Raw genomic sequence first — 26,083 nt, 5'->3', positions numbered from 1 at the left:
AGGACGATCCTAGCCAAGCTAACAGAGACAGAGGAAGATCCTAGCTAAGCTGACAGAGACGGAGGACGATCCTAGCCAAGCTGACAGAGACGGAGGACGATCCTAGCCAAGCTGACAGAGACGGAGGACGATCCTAGCCAAGCTGACAGAGACGGAGGAAGATCCTAGCCAAGCTGACAGAGACGGAGGAAGATCCTAGCCAAGCTGACAGAGACGGAGGACGATCCTAGCCAAGCTGACAGAGACGGAGGACGATCCTAGCCAAGCTGACAGAGACGGAGGACGATCCTAGCCAAGCTGACAGAGACGGAGGACGATCCTAGCCAAGCTGACAGAGACGGAGGAAGATCCTAGCCAAGCTGACAGAGACAGAGGAAGATCCTAGCCAAGCTGACAGAGACAGAGGAAGATCCTAGCCAAGCTAACAGAGGAAGATCCTAGCCAAGCTAACAGAGGAAGATCCTAGCCAAGCTGACAGAGACAGAGGACGATCCTAGCCAAGCTGACAGAGACAGAGGACGATCCTAGCCAAGCTGACAGAGACAGAGGACGATCCTAGCCAAGCTGACAGAGACAGAGGACGATCCTAGCCAAGCTGACAGAGACAGAGGACGATCCTAGCCAAGCTGACAGAGACAGAGGACGATCCTAGCCAAGCTGACAGAGACAGAGGACGATCCTAGCCAAGCTGACAGAGACAGAGGACGATCCTAGCCAAGCTGACAGAGACAGAGGACGATCCTAGCCAAGCTGACAGAGACAGAGGACGATCCTAGCCAAGCTGACAGAGACAGAGGAAGATCCTAACCAAGCTGACAGAGACAGAGGAAGATCTTAGCCAAGCTGACAGACAGAGGAAGTGCACTACTATGGGTAGTCAATGGGTCAGAAGTAGTGCACTACTATGGGTAGTCAATGGGCCAGAAGTAGTGCACTACTATGGGTAGTCAATGGGCCAGAAATAGTGCACTACTATGGGTAGTCAATGGGCCAGAAGTAGTTGGGAAGTGTCCCAGTTGGATGTGTTGAGCTCTCTCCTCCCTCCACGGAGAGAGAGACGGAGCTGGCCTTGGCAAGGCCTCGTTCTTGCAACACAGACTGTAATTATGATGTAATGAGCCATGTTTAGGCTAACCTTTCTTAACGACATACCTCCTTCTCCTCAACCAAGCTGGTTTCCAAGCAGCAGATATGGGAGTGTGTGTGTCTCTGTCTGTGTCTCTGTGTGTGTGTGTGTGTCTCTGTCTGTGTCTCTGTGTGTGTGTGTGTGTGTAGTATAGTACACACATATGCTTAGCTAGGGACTGCACAATTAATGCACAAATGCACATGTGTGTTTGTCTTAACTGCATGTTATTTGCTGTGGGTTTTTTTCCCCTGTCTCCCCCCTCTCTCACACCCTGTAGGATTCACTCGCCCCCGCCTCGGTTCAGCCCAAATACTCCTTCGCCCCCAGCACCGCTATCAACAAGATGGCGCGACCATTCACGCCGGGCGGCGGTAACACGGTCATTAAACCAGTGACATACGCCCCTAAAGTAAACACCCCGGCCTCAGCGCCGCCCGCCAGCATGCTACAGCCACACAACGGGTAGGTACACAAACTAACAAACACAACCAAACATGCAAACACGACTCCTCCTCTGAGAGGACAGACCAAACACGACTCCTCCTCTGAGAGGACAGACCAAACACGACTCCTCCTCTGAGAGAGAGGACAGACCAAACACGACGACTCCTCTGAGAGAGAGGACAGACCAAACACGACTCCTCCTCTGAGAGAGAGGACAGACCAAACACGACTCCTCCTCTGAGAGAGAGGACAGACCAAACACGACTCCTCCTCTGAGAGGACAGACCAAACACGACGACTCCTCTGAGAGAGGGGACAGACCAAACACGACTCCTCCTCTGAGAGAGAGGACAGACCAAACACGACTCCTCCTCTGAGAGAGGGGACAGACCAAACACGACTCCTCCTCTGAGAGAGGGGACAGACCAAACACGACTCCTCCTCTGAGAGAGAGGACAGACCAAACACGACTCCTCCTCTGAGAGTGGGGACAGACCAAACACGACTCCTCCTCTGAGAGTGGGGACAGACCAAACACGACTCCTCCTCTGAGAGAGAGGACAGACCAAACACGACTACTCCTCTGAGAGAGAGGACAGACCAAACACGACTCCTCCTCTGAGAGAGAGGACAGACCAAACACGACTCCTCCTCTGAGAGAGAGGACAGACCAAACACGACTCCTCCTCTGAGAGAGAGGACAGACCAAACACGACTCCTCCTCTGAGAGAGAGGACAGACCAAACACGACTCCTCCTCTGAGAGTGGGGACAGACCAAACACGACTCCTCCTCTGAGAGAGAGGACAGACCAAACACGACTCCTCCTCTGAGAGAGAGGACAGACCAAACACGACTCCTCCTCTGAGAGTGGGGACAGACCAAACACGACTCCTCCTCTGAGAGAGAGGACAGACCAAACACGACTCCTCCTCTGAGAGAGAGGACAGACCAAACACGACTCCTCCTCTGAGAGAGAGGACAGACCAAACACGACTCCTCCTCTGAGAGAGAGGACAGACCAAACACGACTCCTCCTCTGAGAGGACAGACCAAATGTTTTCACAGGATTTGAGTTAAACAAGTCATTCAGGTAATTCTCTGGGGAGTAGAAATTGCTGACTGCACATTTTAAGAGGGAAGGTTAAGTTGTCGTACGATTGAGGATCTAATCAAAAGATGTCTTCTCCTGGTCTGTTGGGACCAGACTGTTGAGTAGAATACAGGAAATAAAATGGACTTCCATCAGCCGAATGCTTCAATTTCGTCTTATTGGCTAGAGAGAGAACATTCTCTTTGTCTTATTGGCTAGAGAGAGAGAACATTCTCTTTGTCTTATTGGCTAGAGAGAGAGAGAACATTCTCTTTGTCTTATTGGCTAGAGAGAGAACATTCTCTTTGTCTTATTGGCTAGAGAGAGAACATTCTCTTTGTCTTATTGGCTAGAGAGAGAGAACATTCTCTTTGTCTTATTGGCTAGAGAGAGAGAACATTCTCTTTGTCTTATTGGCTAGAGAGAGAGAGAACATTCGCTTTGTCTTATTGGCTAGAGAGAGAGAACATTCTCTTTGTCTTATTGGCTAGAGAGAGAGAACATTCTCTTTGTCTTATTGGCTAGAGAGAGAGAACATTCTCTTTGTCTTATTGGCTAGAGAGAGAACATTCGCTTTGTCTTATTGGCTAGAGAGAGAGAGAACATTCGCTTTGTCTTATTGGCTAGAGAGAAACTACACAGGGTGGTCTGACCAGGTGTTACTGTTCCAGATGGGGGGGGGGGGGGCTTAAACTACACAGGGTGGTCTGACCAGGTGTTACTGTTCCAGATGGGGGGGGGGGGGGGGCTTAAAACTACACAGGGTGGTCTGACCAGGTGTTACTGTTCCAGATGGGTGGGGGGGGGTATCCAGGCTTTTATACAAACCCTTTTGGAAGATTCCTGCAATCAGGAGGGAGTAGGTAGGAAATCCAGAGTCCTCTGATCAGGATTTCTAGATAACCTGGCAGTTTGGGGAAAGTTTGAAGGAGTTTACTAACCTTGTTCCATGCCTGATACTTGGTTCACGGTCCGGGGTTTACGGTTGGGGGAAGGGATAGGATGGGTTAAGGTCTGACTTTTTGGAAAGGTCTAGATGTTGTCTGTGACTGTATTTAGCCGCGCTGTGCTGTGCTCAGGATCCTTTCGTTTAGAATCTGCTGAGCTGTCAGGATGGTTTTTACTGTGGTGGTGCTGCGTTACCGAACTAGCCTTACTTGGAGAAGTCACACGGACCTGAACCCCTGGCCTGTATAGCGCTCATTCTTCCACGGTCTAAAACACGTCATAGATAGAGAGAGATAAAGGTTAGAAACACAAGCAAGTTGTTATGAACAGTTGAGGCCACGTCTGTATTCTGTGTCTCAAACACAGCATTACTGAGAAAGAGAAAATTAGGGTTTATAACACTAGAAACGGTTGACGCTATTGTGAAAAAGCTCCAACTTCCAACAGTTTTTTACAAGGCCATATGAATCTCATCTATGAAGAGTCATACAATTGTTGTAAACAGTTTTAAAGATGCAGTATAAAGTTGTTTTTGAAAAGTTTCTAAATTACCCACTTAAGTACTTGAAGTTTAAAGAAGTAGTCTGTCCTCCAGCCGTCTGTCCTCCAGCCGTCTGTCCTCCAGCCGTCTGTCCTCCAGCCGTCTGTCCTCCAGCCGTCAGTCCTCCAGCCGTCTGTCCTCCAGCCGTCTGTCCTCCAGCCGTCTGTCCTCCAGCCGTCTGTCCTCCAGCCGTCAGTCCTCCAGCCGTCAGTCCTCCAGTATGTTTTGTGGATTAGGTTGCCCTCCACATTATTCAGCAGGATACTAAACTGCCACTCCTTCACAAAGCTGCTTTCTTTATGACAGAGGATAACTCCTACTGTTCCTGTTCAGAACGAATCTGTGACCTGCTACAAGACAGGGTTATACGGGATACCATTTAGGTCTTGGCGTTTTTCATTAAAAAAAAAAAGAAGCATGCCAAATAACACTATTTGACATATCAGCTAATCTTGTTGACCAATCAAGAACCTGAATATGACTGAATGTCACATTTTAATAATTGAACACGTTCATAATTGGTTTGTTTTTTCTTCACGAAGTTATTACAGATGTATTACACCATCACTCATATTTCATATCTAACAGCGATTCACCAGTTCGTTATGACGCTGGTAATGGTTTGTCTTACGTACCTGCCGCTGCCAAACGAGTCAGACTCTGGGACGGTGTTGGTCAGGGAAAAAAGATAGCTAGCTGATGGATGCAGACAATGTTTTCCTCCTAAAACATATCAAAATGATATCTGTTTCAGTAGCTATATTTGGCTAACTATCTAGCTACACGTTGTCGTCTAAAATACCTCCTAATTTATAAGACAGTGTTTGTATTTGGTTGGTAATGGTCACATTAACGTTAGCTTGCGGCAACAAGGCTAGGTAACTGGCTAGCTTGTTTACTTCGTTATCTAGCTGGCCCAGTTAAGTTCATGAACAAGTGGCTGCCTAGCTAATACTTAGTCATTGCTAAGAATATTGAAAATGATTGCGGTTTCTGGTCATCGTTTTAAGGCTGGTTGCATTGCTTCCAGACAGGTACCAAGCTAAAGATAGCTAGCTGACGCGTCGAATAGTGTTAATTCGACGTAACTTTTTTTTGACGTGCAAATACGCAAACAGCGTTCTATAGGGTTCGGGTCAATTCCATTTCCATTCAGGAAGTAAACGGAAATTCCAATTGTTTCTCATCGAGAAACTTTGAGGAAAATTGGAATTACCAGTTTACTTCCTGAATTGGCTGTGTTGAAATGGAATATATCCCAACCCTTCTGGAAGGTATTACTTCTTCAGAAAACCAGGTTGAATTTGAGACCTTTCCACTACACAGCAGTAATCTAGTTTATGGGCGTGATAGATTGTTTGGGTGATACGGAACAAAGCAGGGAACGTGTCCAATGTCTAGGCATGTTGTACACTAGCAGGTCTGGTGTATTTGCACAGAGCTGTCATGATGTCATCAGTCCAATCACACACCATTTATTACGGCATTGTTATAGAACGCAAGGGATATCATTTGGCTTTCTGGTCGGTCGTAAATAACTTTACAATTGGAATTGTACACCATTTGATGGATTTAAATATACAGGTCAGATATTTATTGAAAAAAAAAAGTGTTTAAATAAATAAAGTGTTTAAATAAATAAATAGTTTTAGAAGTTAGGCAAACACTCAATGCAGACATCAACTTGAAACGGATCTGTTCTGAATCAGGGAGTGGGAGACGGGGACACGATGCGTTCCAGATGTGTCACACAGCCTTCCTTTTGTGTGACAGCCATCGGAACACCCCGTGCTGTGTGTGTCACTCTGACAGAACCCGTCAACAATGAAAACCTGTGTGTGTTTTCACCCCGCTGCACCATACTCTGCATCCCACAACGACCCTGTCTCCTCGCTGTTGACTGTTCTCTGCAACTATTGTCGATTTGACAAGTTCTAACAAAACTGTTGTCTTGTTTTTCCAACCTGACCCCCCCCCCCCATCTTCTTTCTGTTCTCTCTTCTCCTTTTCTCCTTCTCTTCTTCTCCTCCTCTCTCCTTCTCTTCTTCTCCTCCTCTCGCCTTCTCTTCTTCCTCTCCTCTCGCCTTCTCTTCTTCTCCTCTCGCCTTCTCTTCTTCTCCTCCTCTCGCCTTCTCTTCTTCTCCTCCTCTCGCCTTCTCTTCTTCTCCTCCTCTCGCCTTCTCTTCTTCTCCTCCTCTCGCCTTCTCTTCTTCTCCTCCTCTCGCCTTCTCTTCTTCTCCTCCTCTCTTCTTCTCCTCCTCTCTTCTCCTCCTCCTCTCTTCTTCTTCTTTCTTCTTCTCTTCCTTCACTACGCAGATGGATGAGAAGTCAGTAAACTCTCTTTACTTCCTTTTTACTTGAATGTTAAATCATAGACTTCCTGTCAGTATCTGAGCTAGTGGTTAGTAATGTTTAGTGAAGGTTTTTCTCTTAGCAGTAGTAACCGTAACAATGTTCAGCAGTCACATAGTTCAGCAGTAACATACAGTGGGGCAAAAAAAGTATTTAGTCAGCCACCAATTGTGCAAGTTCTCCCACTTAAAAAGATGAGACAGGTCTGTAATTTTCATCATAGGTACACTTCAACTATGACAGACACAGACAGAATGAGGGAAAGAAATCCAGAAAATCACTTTGTAGGATTTTTAATGAATTTATTTGCAAATTATGGTGGAAAATAAGTATTTGGTCACCTACAAACAAGCAAGATTTCTGGCTCTCACAGACCTGTACAAACAAGCAAGATTTCTTCTTTAAGAGGCTCCTCTGTCCTCCACTCGTTACCTGTATTAATGGAACCTGTTTGAACTTGTTATCAGTATAAAAGACACCTGTCCACAACCTCAAACAGTCACACTCCAAACTCCACTATGGCCAAGACCAAAGAGCTGTCAAAGGACACCAGAAACAAAATTGTAGACCTGCACCAGGCTGGGAAGACTGAATCTGCAATAGGTAAGCAGCTTGGTTTGAAGAAGTCAACTCTGGGAGCAATTATTAGGAAATGGAAGACATACAAGACCACTGATAATCTCCCTCGATCTGGGGCTCCATGCAAGATCTCACCCGTGGGGTCAAAATGATCACAAGAACGGTGAGCAAAAATCCCAGAACCACACGGGGGGACCTAGTGAATGACCTACAGAGAGCTGGGACCAAAGTAACAAAGCCTACCATCAGTAACACACTACACCGCCAGGGACTCAAATCCTGCAGTGCCAGACGTGTCCCCCTGCTTAAGCCAGTACATGTCCAGGCCCGTCTGAAGTTTGCTAGAGAGCATTTGGATGATTCAGAAGAAGATTGGGAGAATGTCATATGGTCAGATGAAACCAAAATATAACTTTTTGGTAAAACCTCAACTCGTCGTGTTTGGAGGACAAAGAATGCTGAGTTGCATCCAAAGAACACCATACCTACTGTGAAGCATGGGGGTGGAAACATCATGTTTTGGGGCTGTTTTTCTGCAAAGGGACCAGGACGACTGATCCATGTAAAGGAAAGAATGAATAGGGCCATGTATCGTGAGATTTTGAGTGAAAACCTCCTTCCATCAGCAAGGGCATTGAAGATGAAACGTGGCTGGGTCTTTCAGCATGACAATGATCCCAAACACACCGCCCGGGCAACAAAGGAGTGGCTTCGTAAGAAGAATTTCAAGGTCCTGGAGTGGCCTAGCCAGTGTCCAGATCTCAACCCCATAGAAAATCTTTGGAGGGAGTTGAAAGTCAGTGTTGCCCAGCAACAGCCCCAAAACATCACTGCTCTAGAGGAGATCTGCATGGAGGAATGGGCCAAAATACCAGCAACAGTGTGTGAAAACCTTGTGAAGACTTACAGAAAATGTTTGACCTCTGTCATTGCCAACAAAGGGTATATAACAAAGTATTGAGAAACTTTTGTTATTGACCAAATACTTATTTTCCACCATAATTTGCAAATAAATTCATAAAAAATCCTACAATGTGATTTTCTGGATTTTTTTTCTCATTTTGTCTGTCATAGTTGAAGTGTACCTATGATGAACATTACAGGCCTCTTTCATCTTTTTAAGTGGGAGAACTTGCATAATTGGTGGCTGACTAAATACTTTTTTGCCCCACTGTAGTTCATTAATTCTTTATCTAACAGTATGTCTCTCATTCTCCTGTCATTTGTTGTTCCCTCTCTTCTACTACTCTTCTCTTCCTCCTGCCCTCCCTCCCTTCCTCCTCTCTCCCTCCCCCTCTCTCTCTCTCTCTCTCTCTCTCTCTCTCTCTCTCTCTCTCTCTCTCTCTCTCTCTCTCTCTCTCTCTCTCTCTCTCCTCTTCTTCCTGCCCTCCCTCCTTTCCTCCTCTCTTCCCCTCCTTTTCCTCCTGCCCTCCCTCCTCTCCTTCTCTCATCCTCTCCTCCTCTCTTCCTCCTTCCTCTCCTCTTTCTCATGCCCTCCCTCCTCATCCTCTCCTCCCTCCCTCTCATCCTCCTGCCCTCCCTCCCACTTATCTTTTCATCTTCCTCCTCTCATTTTCTCTTCTCATCATCTTCCTCTCCTTTTCCTCCTGTCCTTCCTCCCTCTGTACTCTCATCCTCTCCTCTTCCTCCTGCCCTCTCTCCCCTCTCCTCTTCCTCCTGCCCTCTCGCCTCTCAACCTCTATGCCTGCCCGCCCTCCCTCCCTCCTCTCATCCTCTCCTCTCTTCCTCTCCTCTTCCTCCTGCCCTCCCTCCCTCCTCATCCTCTCCCTCCTGACCTCTCTCCCCCTCTCCTCTTCCTCCTGCCCTCCCTCTTTCCACTCTCCTCCTCCCTCTCCTCTTCCTCCTGCCTCTTCTCCCCTTATTTTCTTCATCCCTGCCCCATCTACTGCTCTTCCTCCTCCCCCCTGCAGAGATGATCAAGCTTTCTATGATCACCAGATTTACCAACACGAGAAGTAAGAGACAGATGCATTATGGTCCAACCTATTTGACCGCTGGTCATTAGAGCCATGCTAGAGAGAACATATTGACACGGTGTCAGAGGGGACATATTGACACGGTGCCAGAGGGGACATATTGACACGGTGCCAGAGGGGACATATTGACACGGTGCCAGAGGGGACATATTGACACGGTGCCAGAGGGGACATATTGACACGGTGCCAGAGGGGACATATTGACACGGTGCCAGAGGGGACATATTGACACGGTGCCAGAGGGGACATATTGACACGGTGTCTATATAGTAGTGTGTCAATATAGTAGTGTGTCTATATAGTAGTGTGTCGTTGGAACGTTGTTGGAACGTTGAGTGTGTACTATGCATGGTCCGTTTAATGTTATATTAACATTGTGGTGACGTTGGGGTGTGTACTAGGCACGGTTTGTTATGTTAACGTTGTTGGAACGTTGAGCGTGTACTATGCATGGTCCGTTCAACGTTATATTAACGTTGCGGTGTGTACTAGGCACGGTCTGCGGGTGGATGGCATCCCCATGTTCATCCCCAACGACCGCAGCAAGAAGAGGCTGATCGAGGACACTCAGGATTGGCAGCCCCGCACGGGCACTACCCAGTCCCGCTCCTTCCGTATGTTGGCCCAGCTCACAGGCACCGACTACAGTGAGTCAGTGGTCGAGAGAGAAGAGACCCTCTTCAACATTTAAAAATATCAACAAATTGGCGAGGGCACTAGAACAGTCTGCAGCACTCCACCTCACCCTACTAGAATCTGAAGTCAAATGTCTCCTGTTTGCTGATGATCTGGTGCTTCTGTCACCAACCAAGGAGGGCCTACAGCAGCACCTAGATCTTCCGCACAGATTTTGTCAGACTTGTGCCCAGACAGTGAATCTCAGTAAGACAAAAATAATGGCTTAAAAAAAAATGTCCAGTAGCCAAGACAACAATTACAAATTAAAAAATAGACACTGGCTGCCCTAGAGCACATAAAGAATTACACCTACCTCAGCCTAAACATCAGCACCACAGGTAACTTCCACAAGGATCTAAGAGACCAGGCACAAAGTGCCTTCTACACCATCAAAAGGAACCTAAAACTCTACATCCCAATTAGGATCTGGCACAAAGTACTTCAATCTGTTATTGAACCCATTGCCCAGAATGGTTGTGAGGTCTGGGGTCTTACTAAACAACCAAAAATTCACAAAATCCACCACAAATTCCTCACCTACAGAGAGATATACATGGAGATGAATGTCCTCAGCCAGCTGGTTCTGGGGCTCTGTTCACAAACAGACCCCACAGAGCCCCAGGACAGAAAACACATTTAGACCAAACAGACCCCGCAGAGCCCCAGGACAGAAACACATTTAGACTAAACAGACCCCGCAGAGCCCCAGGACAGAAAACACATTTAGACTAAACAGACCCCACAGAGCCCCAGGACAGAAAACACATTTAGACCAAACAGACCCCACAGAGCCCCAGGACAGAAAACACATTTAGACCAAACAGACCCCACAGAGCCCCAGGACAGAAAACACATTTAGACTAAACAGACCCCGCAGAGCCCCAGGACAGAAAACACATTTAGACTAAACAGACCCCACAGAGCCCCAGGACAGAAACACATTTAGACTAAACAGACCCCACAGAGCCCCAGGACAGAAACACATTTAGACCAAACAGACCCCACAGAGCCCCAGGACAGAAAACACATTTAGACTAAACAGACCCCACAGAGCCCCAGGACAGAAACACATTTAGACCAAACAGACCCCACAGAGCCCCAGGACAGAAAACACATTTAGACTAAACAGACCCCGCAGAGCCCCAGGACAGAAAACACATTTAGACTAAACAGACCCCACAGAGCCCCAGGACAGAAACACATTTAGACTAAACAGACCCCACAGAGCCCCAGGACAGAAACACATTTAGACCAAACAGACCCCACAGAGCCCCAGGACAGAAAACACATTTAGACTAAACAGACCCCACAGAGCCCCAGGACAGAAACACATTTAGACCAAACAGACCCCACAGAGCCCCAGGACAGAAAACACATTTAGACTAAACAGACCCCACAGAGCCCCAGGACAGAAACACATTTAGACTAAACAGACCCCGCAGAGCCCCAGGACAGAAACACATTTAGACCAAACAGACCCCACAGAGCCCCAGGACAGAAAACACATTTAGACCAAACAGACCCCACAGAGCCCCAGGACAGAAACACATTTAGACCAAACAGACCCCACAGAGCCCCAGGACAGAAAACACATTTAGACTAAACAGACCCCACAGAGCCCCAGGACAGAAAACACATTTAGACCAAACCATATTATGAGGAAGCAAAAAGATAACAATTTTACGTACTGGAAAGAATTAACAAAAAAACAGAGCAAACTAGAATGCTATTTGGCCCTAAACAGAGAGTACACATTGGCAGAATACCTGACCACTGTGACTGGCCCAAACGTAAAAGGAAAGCTTTGACTATGTACAGACTCAGTGAGCATAGCCTTGCTATTGAGAAAGGCCACCGTAGGCAGACATGGCTCTCAAGAGAAGACAGGCTATGTGCTCACTGCCCACAAAATGAGGTGGAAACTGAGCTGCATTTCCTAACCTCCTACCAATGACCATATTAGAGACACATATTTCCCTCCGATAACACAGACCCACAAATAATTAGAAAAGAAATGAAACATCGATAAACTCCCATATCTGTTCGGCGAAATACTGCAATGTGCCATCACAGCAGCAAGATTTGTGGCCCGATGCCATGAGAAAAGGGCAACCAGTGGAGAACAAACAACATGGTAAATAAAAACTATATTCATCTGTTTATTTATCTTCCCTTTCATACTTCAACTACTTGAACATTGTTACAATAGCCAATAATATAACATTTGACATTTCTCTATTCTTTAAAACATATAAGTGTAGTTGAGAGAAAGGTGTCAGTGGTCCAAAGAGGACGAGAAGCCCAGGAGAGAATGTTTACACGGGGCCCCAGATGGGACTAGAGGCCCAGGAGAGAATGTTTACACGGGGCCCCAGATGGGACTAGAGGCCCAGGAGAGAATGTTTACACGGGGCCCCAGATGGGACTAGAGGCCCAGGAGAGAATGTTTACACGGGGCCCCAGATGGGACTAGAGGCCCAGGAGAGAATGTTTACACGGGGCCCCAGATGGGACTAGAGGCCCAGGAGAGAATGCTTACATGGGGCCCCAGATGGGACATGAAGCCCAGGAGAGAGGGAGAGAATGTTTACACGGGGCCCCAGATTGGACATGAGGCCCAGGAGAGAGGGAGAGAACGTTTACACGGGGCCCCAGATGGGTCTAGAAGCCCAGGAGAGAGGGTGAGAATGTTTACACGGGGCCCCAGATGGGACTAGAGGCCCAGGAGAGAGGGAGAGAACGTTTACATGGGGCCCCAGATGGGACTAGAGGCCCAGGAGAGAGGGAGAGAATATTTACACGGGGCCCCAGATGGGACATGATGCCCAGGAGAGAGGGAGAGAATGTTTACACGGGGCCCCAGATGGGACATGAGGCCCAGGAGAGAGGGAGAGAACGTTTACACGGGGCCCCAGATGGTACTAGAAGCCCAGGAGAGAGGGTGAGAATGTTTACACAGGGCCCCAGATGGGACTAGAGGCCCAGGAGAGAGGGAGAGAACGTTTACATGGGGCCCCAGGTGGGACTAGAGGCCCAGGAGAGAGGGAGAGAACGTTTACACGTGGCCCCAGATGGGACATGAGGCCCAGGAGAGAGGGAGAGAACGTTTACACGGGGCCCCAGATGGGACTAGAGGCCCAGGAGAGAATGTTTACACGGGGCCCCAGATGGGACTAGAGGCCCAGGAGAGAGGGAGAGAATGTTTACACGGGGCCCCAGATGGGACTAGAGGCCCAGGAGAGAGGGAGAGAATGTTTACACGGGGCCCCAGATGGGACTAGAGGCCCAGGAGAGAGGGAGAGAACGTTTACACAGGGCCCCAGAAAGGAGTCAATAGTTGTATCTTAACATCAGTGTAAAATGTAATCAGGTCGTTCTGATACTGTGTTTCCCCCTGGCTCTCTCAGTGCAGGACCCAGACGATGAGACAATGAAGAGGGCCAGGTAAACAGCCTGTGTGTTTATAAAGCCTGTGTGTTTATAAAGCCTGTGTGTTTATAAAGCTATGCCTGTGTGATATCTACAGCTGACTCTGGTTTAGTCTGTGTGATATCTACAGCTGACTCTGGTTTAGTCTGTGTGATATCTATAGCTGACTGGTTTAGTCTGTGTGATATCTATAGCTGACTGGTTTAGTCTGTGTGATATCTACAGCTGACTGGTTTAGTCTGTGTGATATCTACAGCTGACTGGTTTAGTCTGTGTGATATCTATAGCTGACTTTTTTAGTCTGTGTGATATCTATAGCTGACTTTTTTAGTCTGTGTGATATCTGTAGCTGACTGGTTTAGTCTGTGTGATATCTATAGCTGACTTTTTTAGTCTGTGTGATATCTATAGCTGACTGGTTTAGTCTGTGATATCTACAGCTGACTGGTTTAGTCTGTGTGATATCTATACCTGACTGGTTTAGTCTGTGTGATATCTACAGCTGACTCTGGTTTAGTCTGTGTGATATCTACAGCTGACTGGTTTAGTCTGTGTGATATCTACAGCTGACTGGTTTAGTCTGTGTGATATCTACAGCGGACTCTGGTTTAGTCTGTGTGATATCTACAGCTGACTCTGGTTTAGTCTGTGTGATATCTACAGCTGACTGGTTTAGTCTGTGTGGTATCTACAGCTGACTAGTTTAGTCTGTGTGATATATACAGCTGACTCTGGTTTAGTCTGTGTGATATCTACAGCTGACTAGTTTAGTCTGTGTGATATCTACAGCTGACTCTGGTTTAGTCTGTGTGATATCTATAGCTGACTGGTTTAGTCTGTGTGATATCTACAGCTGACTGGTTTAGTCTGTGTGATATCTACAGCTGACTGGTTTAGTCTGTGTGATATCTACAGCGGACTCTGGTTTAGTCTGTGTGATATCTACAGCTGACTCTGGTTTAGTCTGTGTGATATCTACAGCTGACTGGTTTAGTCTGTGTGATATCTACAGCTGACTAGTTTAGTCTGTGTGATATATACAGCTGACTCTGGTTTAGTCTGTGTGATATCTACAGCTGACTAGTTTAGTCTGTGTGATATCTACAGCTGACTAGTTTAGTCTGTGTGATATCTACAGCTGACTCTGGTTTAGTCTGTGTGATATCTACAGCTGACTCTGGTTTAGTCTGTGTGATATCTACAGCTGACTGGTTTAGTCTGTGTGATATCTACAGCTGACTCTGGTTTAGTCTGTGTGATATCTATAGCTGACTGGTTTAGTCTGTGTGATATCTACAGCTGACTGGTTTAGTCTGTGTGATATCTACAGCTGACTGGTTTAGTCTGTGTGATATCTACAGCGGACTCTGGTTTAGTCTGTGTGATATCTACAGCTGACTCTGGTTTAGTCTGTGTGATATCTACAGCTGACTCTGGTTTAGTCTGTGTGATATCTACAGCTGACTGGTTTAGTCTGTGTGATATCTACAGCTGACTAGTTTAGTCTGTGTGATATCTACAGCGGACTCTGGTTTAGTCTGTGTGATATCTACAGCTGACTCTGGTTTAGTCTGTGTGATATCTACAGCTGACCCTGGTTTAGTCTGTGTGATATCTATAGCTGACTGGTTTGGTCTGTGTGATATCTACAGCTGACTGGTTTAGTCTGTGTGTTTAAAGGCTGTGTTGTGAAGTGTGCTGAGTTATAGACTTATAGACAGCAGGTGGTGATTTATACAGGTGGTTTGGTGATTTATACAGGTGGTTTGGTGATTTATACAGGTGGTTTGGTGAGATATACAGGTGGTTTGGTGAGATATACAGGTGGTTTGGTGATTTATACAGGTGGTTTGGTGAGATATACAGGTGGTTTGGTGAGATATACAGGTGGTTTGGTGTGTGAGTTATACAGGTGGTTTGGTGTGTGAGATATACAGGTGGTTTGGTGAGATATACAGGTGGTTTGGTGAGATATACAGGTGGTTTGGTGAGATATACAGGTGGTTTGGTGATTTATACAGGTGGTTTGGTGAGATACACAGGTGGTTTGGTGAGATATACAGGTGGTTTGGTGATTTATACAGGTGGTTTGGTGATTTATACAGGTGGTTTGGTGATTTATACAGGTGGTTTGGTGAGATGTACAGGTGGTTTGGTGAGATGTACAGGTGGTTTGGTGAGATGTACAGGTGGTTTGGTGAGATGTACAGGTGGTTTGGTAAATTGTACAGGTGGTTTGGTGAGTTGTACAGGTGGTTTGGTGAGATGTACAGGTGGTTTGGTGAGATGTACAGGTGGTTTGGTGAGATGTACAGGTGGTTTGGTGAGATGTACAGGTGGTTTGGTGAGATGTACAGGTGGTTTGGTGAGATGTACAGGTGGTTTAGTGAGATGTACAGGTGGTTTGGTGAGATGTACATGTGGTTTGGTGAGATGTACAGGTGGTTTGCTGAGATGTACAGGTGGTTTGCTGAGATGTACAGGTGGTTTGGTGAGATGTACAGGTGGTTTGGTGAGTTGTACAAATCTTTTTCCAGGACCACTTTCCCGTAATGAGTTGTGATGTAGTTTTACCGTAATGAGTTGTGATGTAGTTTTACCGTATTGAGTTGTGATGTAGTTTTACCGTAATGAGTTGTGATGTAGTTTTACCGTAATGAGTTGTGATGTGGTTTTATCATATTGAGTTGTGATGTAGTTTTACCGTAATGAGTTGTGATGTAGTTTTACCGTATTGAGTTGTGATGTGGTTTTACCGTAATGAGTTGTGATGTAGTTTTACCGTATTGAGTTGTGATGTAGTTTTACCGTATTGAGTTGTGATGTGGTTTTACCGTAATGAGTTGTGATGTAGTTTAACCGTATTGAGTTGTGATGTGGTTTTACCGTAAGGAGTTGTGATGTAGTTTTATCGTATTGAGTTGTGATGTGGTTTTACCGTAATGAGTTGTGATGTGGTTTTACCGTAATGAGTTGTGATGTGGTTTTACCGTAATGAGTTGTGATGTAGTTTTACCGTATTGAGTTGTGATGTAGTTTTACCGTAATGAGTTGTGATGTAGTTTTACCGTAATGAGTTGTGATGTAGTTTTACCGTAATGAGTTGTGATGTGGTTTTACCGTAATGAGCTGTGATGTCGTTTTACCGTATTGAGTTGTGATGTAGTTTTACCGTAATGAGTTGTGATGTGGTTTTACCGTAATGAGTTGTGATGTAGTTTTACCGTAATGAGTTGTGATGTGGTTTTACCGTAATGAGTTGTGATGTAGTTTTACCGTATTGAGTTATGATGTGGTTTTACCGTAATGAGTTGTGATGTAGTTTTATTGTATTGAGTTGTGATGTAGTTTTATTGTATTGAGTTGTGATGTAGTTTTACCGTAATGAGTTGTGATGTGGATTTACCGTAATGAGTTGTGATGTGGTTTTACCGTAATGAGTTGTGATGTAGTTTTACCTTATTGAGTTGTGATGTAGTTTTACCGTAATGAGTTGTGATGTAGTTTTACCGTAATGAGTTGTGATGTAGTTTTACCGTAATGAGTTGTGATGTGGTTTTACCGTAATGAGCTGTGATGTCGTTTTACCGTATTGAGTTGTGATGTAGTTTTACCGTAATGAGTTGTGATGTGGTTTTACCGTAATGAGTTGTGATGTGGTTTTACCGTAATGAGTTGTGATGTGGTTTTACCGTAATGAGTTGTGATGTAGTTTTACCGTATTGAGTTGTGATGTGGTTTTACCGTAATGAGTTGTGATGTAGTTTTATTGTATTGAGTTGTGATGTAGTTTTACCGTAATGAGTTGTGATGTGGATTTACCGTAATGAGTTGTGATGTGGTTTTACCGTAGTGAGTTGTGATGTAGTTTTACCGTATTGAGTTGTGATGTGGTTTTACCGTAATGAGTTGTGATGTGGTTTTATCATATTGAGTTGTGATGTAGTTTTACCGTAATGAGTTGTGATGTAGTTTTACCGTATTGAGTTGTGATGTAGTTTTACCGTAATGAGTTGTGATGTGGTTTTACCGTAATGAGTTGTGATGATGTTTTACCGTAATGAGTTGTGATGTAGTTTTATCGTATTGAGTTGTGATGTAGTTATACCGTAATGAGTTGTGATGTAGTTTTACCGTAATGAGTTGTGATGTGGTTTTACCGTAATGAGTTGTGATGTAGTTTTACCGTATTGAGTTGTGATGTAGTTTTACCGTAATGAGTTGTGATGTAGTTTTACCGTAGTGAGTTGTGATGTAGTTTTACCGTAGTTAGTTGTGATGTAGTTTTACCGTAATGAGTTGTGATGTAGTTTTACCGTAATGAGTTGTGATGTAGTTTTACCGTAATGAGTTGTGATGTGGTTTTACCGTAATGAGTTGTGATGTAGTTTTACCGTATTGAGTTGTGATGTAGTTTTACCGTAATGAGTTGTGATGTAGTTTTACCGTAGTGAGTTGTGATGTAGTTTTACCGTAGTTAGTTGTGATGTAGTTTTACCGTAATGAGTTGTGATGTAGTTTTACCGTAATGAGTTGTGATGTGGTTTTACCGTAATGAGTTGTGATGTAGTTTTACCGTAATGAGTTGTGATGTGGTTTTTCCGTTGCATGGTGAATTCTCTGTCTGTTCGACATATTTCTGTCTTCATTTCCTCCCACTTTTCTCTCTCTCCACCTCTCTCTCGCTCTTTCTCTCTGGGTGGTTAGGGAAAAGTTCCTTACAGAGATTAAGAGCCCCCGTTACGCCCGTCTGAGGGACTGGCACCACGAGAGGTCCGCACGCGCCCTCAACATCAAGTCCTGAGCTTCACCACGGCAACATGCAAAGCCGGGCCTGAGCCCTAAGCGATCGACAGCCATCACGACGACGACTCAGACGATGATAGCCCGATATTCAACGAATGGCAGATAACACACCCGTCAGATATACAGAGGGAGGAAGAAGAAACAAGTTCATTTGATCGATCAAATAGAGAATCTATGATCACTAATCAATACGTCTGTCACCTCCTTGACTTGAGGAGTCAGTGTTCATAACCTTGTGTTTGTAGCAGACTTGGGAGCCACCACATACGTCAAATACATTGATTGATTGATTGATTGATTGGGGGGGGGGGGGGTTGAACTTCGGGCCTGTCCCAAATCAAGTGCACCTCAAGATTTCTACAGTATTTGACGTATGTATCTGACCCAGGGCTGGGTTGTATGTTACTCAGAGTTATCTGAGGAGGAGGGGGGGGGGGGGGGGGGTACACAAGCACTATTCAGGCTGTTCTTCCTGTTCTATTCTTTATTCTGTTATTCTGATTCTGTAGTTCTCGTTCTGATTCTGGAGTTCTAGTTCTGATTCTGTAGTTCTCGTTCTGATTCTGTAGTTCTAGTTTTGATTCTGTAGTTCTAGTTTTGATTCTGTAGTTCTGATTCTGTAGTTCTAGTTCCGATTCTGTAGTTCTAGTTTTGATTCTAGTTCTCGTTCGGATTCTGTAGTTCTAGTTTTGATTCTGTAGTTCTAGTTCTGATTTTGTAGTTCTAGTTCCGATTCTGTATTTTTTTGTTCCGATTTTGTAGTTCTAGTTCCGATTCTGTAGTTCTAGTTCTGATTTTGTAGTTCTAGTTCTGATTTTGTAGTTCTAGTTCTGATTCGGTAGTTCTAGTTCTGATTTTGTAGTTCTAGTTCTGATTTTGTAGTTCTAGTTCTGATTCGGTAGTTCTAGTTCTGATTTTGTAGTTCTAGTTCTGATTCTGTAGTTCTAGTTCTGATTCTGTAGTTCTAGTTCTGATTTTGTAGTTCTAGTTCTGATTTTGTAGTTCTAGTTCTGATTCTGTAGTTCTAGTTCTGATTCTGTAGTTCTAGTTCTGATTTTGTAGTTCTAGTTCTGACTTTGTAGTTCTTGTTCTGATTTTGTAGTTCTAGTTCTGATTTTGTAGTTCTAGTTCTGATTTTGTAGTTCTAGTTCTGATTTTGTAGTTCTAGTTCTGATTTTGTAGTTCTAGTTCTGATTTTGTAGTTCTAGTTCTGATTTTGTAGTTCTAGTTCTGATTTTGTAGTTCTAGTTCTGATTTTGTAGTTCTAGTTCTGATTTTGTAGTTCTAGTTCTGATTTTGTAGTTCTAGTTCTGATTCTGTAGTTCTAGTTCTGATTTTGTAGTTCTAGTTCTGATTTTGTAGTTCTAGTTCTGATTTTGTAGTTCTAGTTCTGATTTTGTAGTTCTAGTTCTGATTTTGTAGTTCTAGTTCTGATTTTGTAGTTCTAGTTCTGATTTTGTAGTTCTAGTTCTGATTTTGTAGTTCTAGTTCTGATTTTGTAGTTCTAGTTCTGATTCTGTAGTTCTAGTTCTGATTTTGTAGTTCTAGTTCTGATTCTGTAGTTCTAGTTCTGATTTTGTAGTTCTAGTTCTGATTTTGTAGTTCTAGTTCTGATTTTGTAGTTCTAGTTCTGATTCTGTAGTTCTAGTTCTGATTTTGTAGTTCTAGTTCTGATTTTGTAGTTCTAGTTCTGATTTTGTAGTTCTAGTTCTGATTTTGTAGTTCTAGTTCTGATTCTGTAGTTCTAGTTCTGATTCTGTAGTTCTAGTTCTGATTTTGTAGTTCTAGTTCTGATTTTGTAGTTCTAGTTCTGATTTTGTAGTTCTAGTTCTGATTCTGTAGTTCTAGTTCTGATTTTGTAGTTCTAGTTCTGATTTTGTAGTTCTAGTTCTGATTTTGTAGTTCTAGTTCTGATTTTGTAGTTCTAGTTCTGATTTTGTAGTTCTAGTTCTGATTCTGTAGTTCTAGTTCTGATTTTGTAGTTCTAGTTCTGATTTTGTAGTTCTAGTTCTGATTTTGTAGTTCTAGTTCTGATTTTGTAGTTCTAGTTCTGATTGTGTAGTTCTAGTTCTGATTTTGTAGTTCTAGTTCTGATTTTGTAGTTCTAGTTCCGTCGTCTTTTGATCTGTAAACACTGTCTTTATTAGATCTGTGTTTTCAGGTCTATCTTTTTTTCTGTTTTCATGTTCTGAACTCAACTTGTTCTTCAGGCACCTCCCTCTGATAAGAGAAATAAATCTGTACCGCTGTTATCTGAAAACAGCTCCTCCTCCCCCTGCTTTCTGTCATGTATCTTTCTTCCTTCTTTGCTGTACTCCACCATCCTGTCCACTATACTGTCCACTATACTATACTGTCCACTATACTGTCCACTAATCTGTCCCCTATACTGTCCAATATACTGTACTCCACCATACTGTCCACTATACTATACTGTCCCCTATACTGTCCACTATACTGTCCCCTATACTGTCCACTATACTGTCCCCTATACTGTCCACTATACTGTACTCCACCATACTGTCCACTATACTATACTGTCCCCTATACTGTCCACTATACTGTACACTATACTATACTGTCCACTATACTGTCCACTATACTGTCCACTATACTATACTGTCCACTATACTGTTCACTATAGTATACTGTCCCCTATACTGTCCCCTATACTGTCCACTATACTGTCCACTATACTATACTGTCCACTATACTATACTGTCCCCTATACTGCCCACTATACTGTACTCCACTATACTGTCCACTATACTGTCCACTATACTGTCCACTATACTGTCCCCTATACTGTCCACTATACTGTCCCCTATACTGTCCACTATACTGTCCCCTATACTGTCCACTATACTGTCCCCTATACTGTCCACTATACTGTACTCCACCATACTGTCCACTATACTGTCCACCATACTGTCCACTATACTGTACTGTCCACTATTCTGTCCACTATACTGTACTCCACCATACTGTCCACTATACTATACTGTCCCCTATACTGTCCACTATACTGTACACTATACTATACTGTACACTATACTATACTGTCCACTATACTATACTGTCCACTATACTGTCCACCATACTATACTGTTCCCTATACTGTCCACTATACTGTCCACTATACTGTCCACTATACTGTCCACTATACTGTCCACTATACTGTCCCCTATACTGTCCACTATACTGTCCCCTATACTGTACTCCACCATACTGTCCACTATACTGTCCACTATACTGTCCACCATACTGTCCACTATATTGTACTGTCCACTATACTGTCCACTATACTGTACTGTCCACTATACTGTACTGTCCACTATACTGTACTGTCCACTATACTGTCCACTATACTGTACTGTCCACTATACTGTACTGTCCACTATACTGTACTGTCCACTATACTGTAATGTCCACTATACTGTCCACTATACTGTCCACCATACTGTCCACTATACTGTACTGTCCACTATACTGTCCACTATACTGTCCACCATACTGTCCACTATATTGTACTGTCCACCATACTGGCCACTATACTGTACTGTCCACTATACTGTACTGTCCACTATACTGTCCACTATACTGTCCACTATACTGTACTGTCCACTATACTGTCCACTATACTGTACTGTCCACTATACCATACTGTCCACCATACTGTCCACTATACTGTCCACTATACTGTCCACTATACTGTACTGTCCACCATACTGTCCACTATACTGTACTGTCCACCATACTGGCCACTATACTGTACTGTCCACCATACTGGCCACTATACTGTACTGTCCACTATACTGTACTGTCCACTATACTATCCACTATACTGTCCACTATACTGTCCACTATACTGTCCACCATACTGTCCACTATACTATACTGTCCACCATACTGTCCACCATACTGTCCACTATACTGTACTGTCCACCATACTGTCCACTATACTGTACTGTCCACTATACTGTCCACTATACTGTACTGTCCACTTTACTATACTGTCCACTATACTGTACTGTCCACTATACTACACTGTCCACCATACTGTCCACCATACTGTACTGTCCACCATACTGTCCACTATACTGTCCACCATACTGTCCACTATACTATACTGTCCACCATACTGTCCACTATACTGTACTGTCCACCATACTGTCCACTATACTGTACTGTCCACTGTACTGTACTGTCCACTGTACTGTACTGTCCACTGTACTGTCCATATACTGTACTGTCCACTTTTCTGTGCTGTCCACTATACTGTACTGCTCACCATACTGTCCACTATACTGTACTGTCCACTATACTGTACTGTCCACTATACTGCCCACTATACTGTACTGTCCACTATACTGTCCACTATACTGTCCACTACACTGTACTGTCCACTATACTGTCCACCATACTGTCCACCATACTGTCCACTACACTGTCCACTATACTGTCCACTACACTGTCCACTATACTGTACTCCACTATACTGTCCACTATACTGTACTGTCCACTATACTGTCCACTATACTGTACTGTCCACTATACTGTTCACTATACTGTACTCCACTATACTGTACTCTATTGTACTCCACTATACTGTCCACTATACTGTACTCCACTCTACTGTACTCCACTATACTGTACTCCACTCTACTGTACGCCACTATACTGTACTCCACTATACTGTACTCCACTATACTGTCCACTATACTGTACTCCACTGTACTGTCCACTATACTGTACTCCACTATACTGTCCACTATACTGTACTCCACTATACTGTCCACTATACTGTACTCCACTCCACTGTACTCCACTATACTGTACTCCACTATACTGTACTCCACTCTACTGTACTCCACTCTACTGTACTCCACTATACTGTACGCCACTATACTGTGCTCCACTATACTATACTACCATACTATACTATACTCTGCAATACTATACTACTATACTGTACTATACTATAATACTATACTGCACTCTGCAATACTATACTACCGTGGATTGATGGCAGCATTCGCGTGAAACTGAAAGCGCGAACCACTGCTTTTAATCAGGGCAAGGTGACCGGTAACATGACCAAATACAAACAGTGTAGCTATTCCCTCCGCAAGGCAATCAAACAAGCTAAGCGTCAGTATAGAGACAAAGTAGAGTCGCAATTCAACGGCTCAGACACAAGAGGTATGTGGCAGGGTCTACAGTCAATCACGGATTACAAAAAGAAAACCAGCCCCGTCACGGACCAGGATGCCTTGCTCCCAGGCAGATTAAATAACTTTTTTTGCCCGCTTTGAGGACAATACAGTGCCACTGACACGGCCTGCAACCAAAACATGCGGCCTCTCCTTCACTGCAGCCGAGGTGAGTAAGACATTTAAACGTGTTAACCCTCGCAAGGCTGCAGGCCCAGACGGCATCCCCAGCCGCGCCCTCAGAGCATGCGCAGACCAGCTGGCTGGTGTGTTTACGGACATATTCAATCAATCCTTATCCCAATCTGCTGTTCCCACATGCTTCAAGAGGGCCACCATTGTTCCTGTTCCCAAGAAGGCTAAGGTAACTGAGCTAAATGACTATCGCCCCGTAGCACTCACTTCCGTCATCATGAAGTGCTTTGAGAGACTAGTCAAGGACCATATCACCGCCACCCTACCTGACACCCTAGACCCACTCCAATTTGCTTACCTCCCAAATAGGTCCACAGGCGATGCAATCTCAACCACACTGCACACTGCCCTAACCCATCTGGACAAGAGGAATACCTATGTGAGAATGCTGTTCATCGACTACAGCTCGGCATTTAACACCATAGTACCCTCCAAGCTCGTCATCAAGCTCGAGACCCTGGGTCTCGACCCCGCCCTGTGCAACTGGGTACTGGACTTCCTGACGGGCCGCCCCCAGGTGGTGAGGGTAGGCAACAACATCTCCACCCCGCTGATCCTCAACACTGGGGCCCCACAAGGGTGCGTTCTGAGCCCTCTCCTGTACTCCCTGTTCACCCACGACTGCATGGCCACGCACGCCTCCAACTCAATCATCAAGTTTGCGGACGACACAACAGTGGTAGGCTTGATTACCAACAACGACGAGACGGCCTACAGGGAGGAGGTGAGGGCCCTCGGAGTGTGGTGTCAGGAAAATAACCTCACACTCAACGTCAACAAAACTAAGGAGATGATTGTGGACTTCAGGAAACAGCAGAGAGAACACCCCCCTATCCACATCAATGGAACAGTAGTGGAGAGGGTAGCAAGTTTTAAGTTCCTAGGCATACACGTCACAGACAAACTGAATTGGTCCACCCACACAGACAGCATCGTGAAGAAGGCGCAGCAGCGCCTCTTCAACCTCAGGAGGCTGAAGAAATTTGGCTTGTCACCAAAAGCACTCACAAACTTCTACAGATGCACAATCGAGAGCATCCTGTCGGGCTGTATCACCACCTGGTACGGCAACTGCTCCTCCCACAACCGTAAGGCTCTCCAGAGGGTAGTGAGGTCTGCACAATGCATCACCGGGGGCAAACTACCTGCCCTCCAGGACACCAACACCACCCGATGTCACAGGAAGGCCATAAAGATCATCAAGGACAACAACCACCGAGCCACTGCCTGTTCACCCCGCTATCATCCAGAAGGCGAGGTCAGTACAGGTGCATCAAAGCTGGGACCGAGAGACTGAAAAACAGCTTCTATCTCAAGGCCATCAGACTGTTAAACAGCCACCACTAACATTGAGTGGCTGCTGCCAACACACTGACTCAACTCCAGCCACTTTAATAATGGGAATTGATGGGAAATTATGTAAAATATATCACTAGCCACTTTAAACAATGCTACCTAATATAATGTTTACATACCCTACATTATTCATCTCATATGTATACGTATATACTGTACTCTATATCATCTACTGCATCTTTATGTAATACATGTATCACTAGCCACTTTAACTATGCCACTTTGTTTACATACTCATCTCATATGTATATACTGTACTCGATACCATCTACTGTATCTTGCCTATGCCGCTCTGTACCATCACTCATTCATATATCTTTATGTACATATTCTTTATCCCCTTACACTTGTGTGTATAAGACAGTAGTTTTGGAATTGTTAGTTAGATTACTTGTTGGTTATTACTGCATTGTCGGAACTAGGGAACTCCCCCTTTTTCCTCCAAACATAACGATGGTCATTATGGCCAAACAGTTCTATTTTTGTTTCATCAGACCAGAGAACATTTCTCCAAAAATGTCAATATAGGACTTGTTTTACTGTGGATATAGATACTTTTGTTCCTGTTTCTTGCAGCAGCTTCACAAGGTCCTTTGCTGTTGTTCTGGGATTGATTTGCGCTTTTCGCCTCAAAGTACGTTCATCTCTAGGAGACAGAACGTGTCTCCTTCCTGAGCGGTATGACGGCTGCGTGGTCCCATGGTGTTAATACTTGCATATAAACTTCTATAGCCATTACACCATTTTCTGGAATTTTCCAAGCTGTTTAAAGGCACAGTCAACTTAGTTTATGTAAACTTCTGACCCATTGGAATTGTGATACATTGAAATATTAGTGAAATCATCTGTCTGTAAACAATTGTTGGAAAAATGACTTGTGTCATGCACAAAGTAGATGTCCTAACCGACTTGCCAAAACTACAGTTTGTTAACTAGAAATTAGTGGAGTGGTTGAAAAACAGTCTGCTTAAACTGATAACACATAAATTATTGGTTGGGAAAAGTTTGTGAAACTCCCCCTAGACTAATGACTTCTCCAAAAGCTAATTGGAGTCAGGAGTCAGCTAACCTGGAGTCCAATCAAAGAGACGAGATTGGAGATGTTGGTTAGAGCTGCCCTGCCCTATAAAAACACTCACAAGAAGCATTTCCTGGTGTGAACCATGCCTCGAACTAAAGAGATCTCAGAAGACCTAAGATTAAGAATTATTGACTTGCATAAAGCTGGAAAGGGTTCCAAAAGTACGACGGGAAAATGAATTCCCAAGTTCATCAAGACGTTTTGTAGGAGAATGTTAGGCTATCTGTCCGCCAATTGAAGCTC

At 44.5% G+C, this 26,083-nt stretch overlaps 1 protein-coding gene across 5 annotated transcripts in view; it reads left to right on the top strand.

Annotated features, from left to right (window-relative positions):
* LOC139390417 (PDZ and LIM domain protein 7-like) overlaps window positions 1-26,083 on the top strand; it is a 121,114-nt gene that overhangs the window by 76,882 nt on the left and 18,149 nt on the right. For all 5 annotated transcript variants that reach the window (XR_011629506.1, XR_011629505.1, XR_011629507.1 and 2 more), the window contains exon 5: window positions 1,407-1,591. Coding sequence is in view for 1 of the 5 variants with exons in the window: in XM_071137532.1 (XP_070993633.1) it covers window positions 1,407-1,591 (185 nt within the window). In the remaining 4 variants the exon portion in view is untranslated. The remainder of the gene's footprint in view (window positions 1-1,406; window positions 1,592-26,083) is intronic.

The sequence above is a fragment of the Oncorhynchus clarkii genome, chromosome 31 (genome assembly GCF_045791955.1).
Source record: "Oncorhynchus clarkii lewisi isolate Uvic-CL-2024 chromosome 31, UVic_Ocla_1.0, whole genome shotgun sequence".
In the NCBI taxonomy this organism is placed as follows: domain Eukaryota; kingdom Metazoa; phylum Chordata; class Actinopteri; order Salmoniformes; family Salmonidae; genus Oncorhynchus; species Oncorhynchus clarkii.
This window is presented reverse-complemented; position numbering and strand designations above follow the sequence as displayed.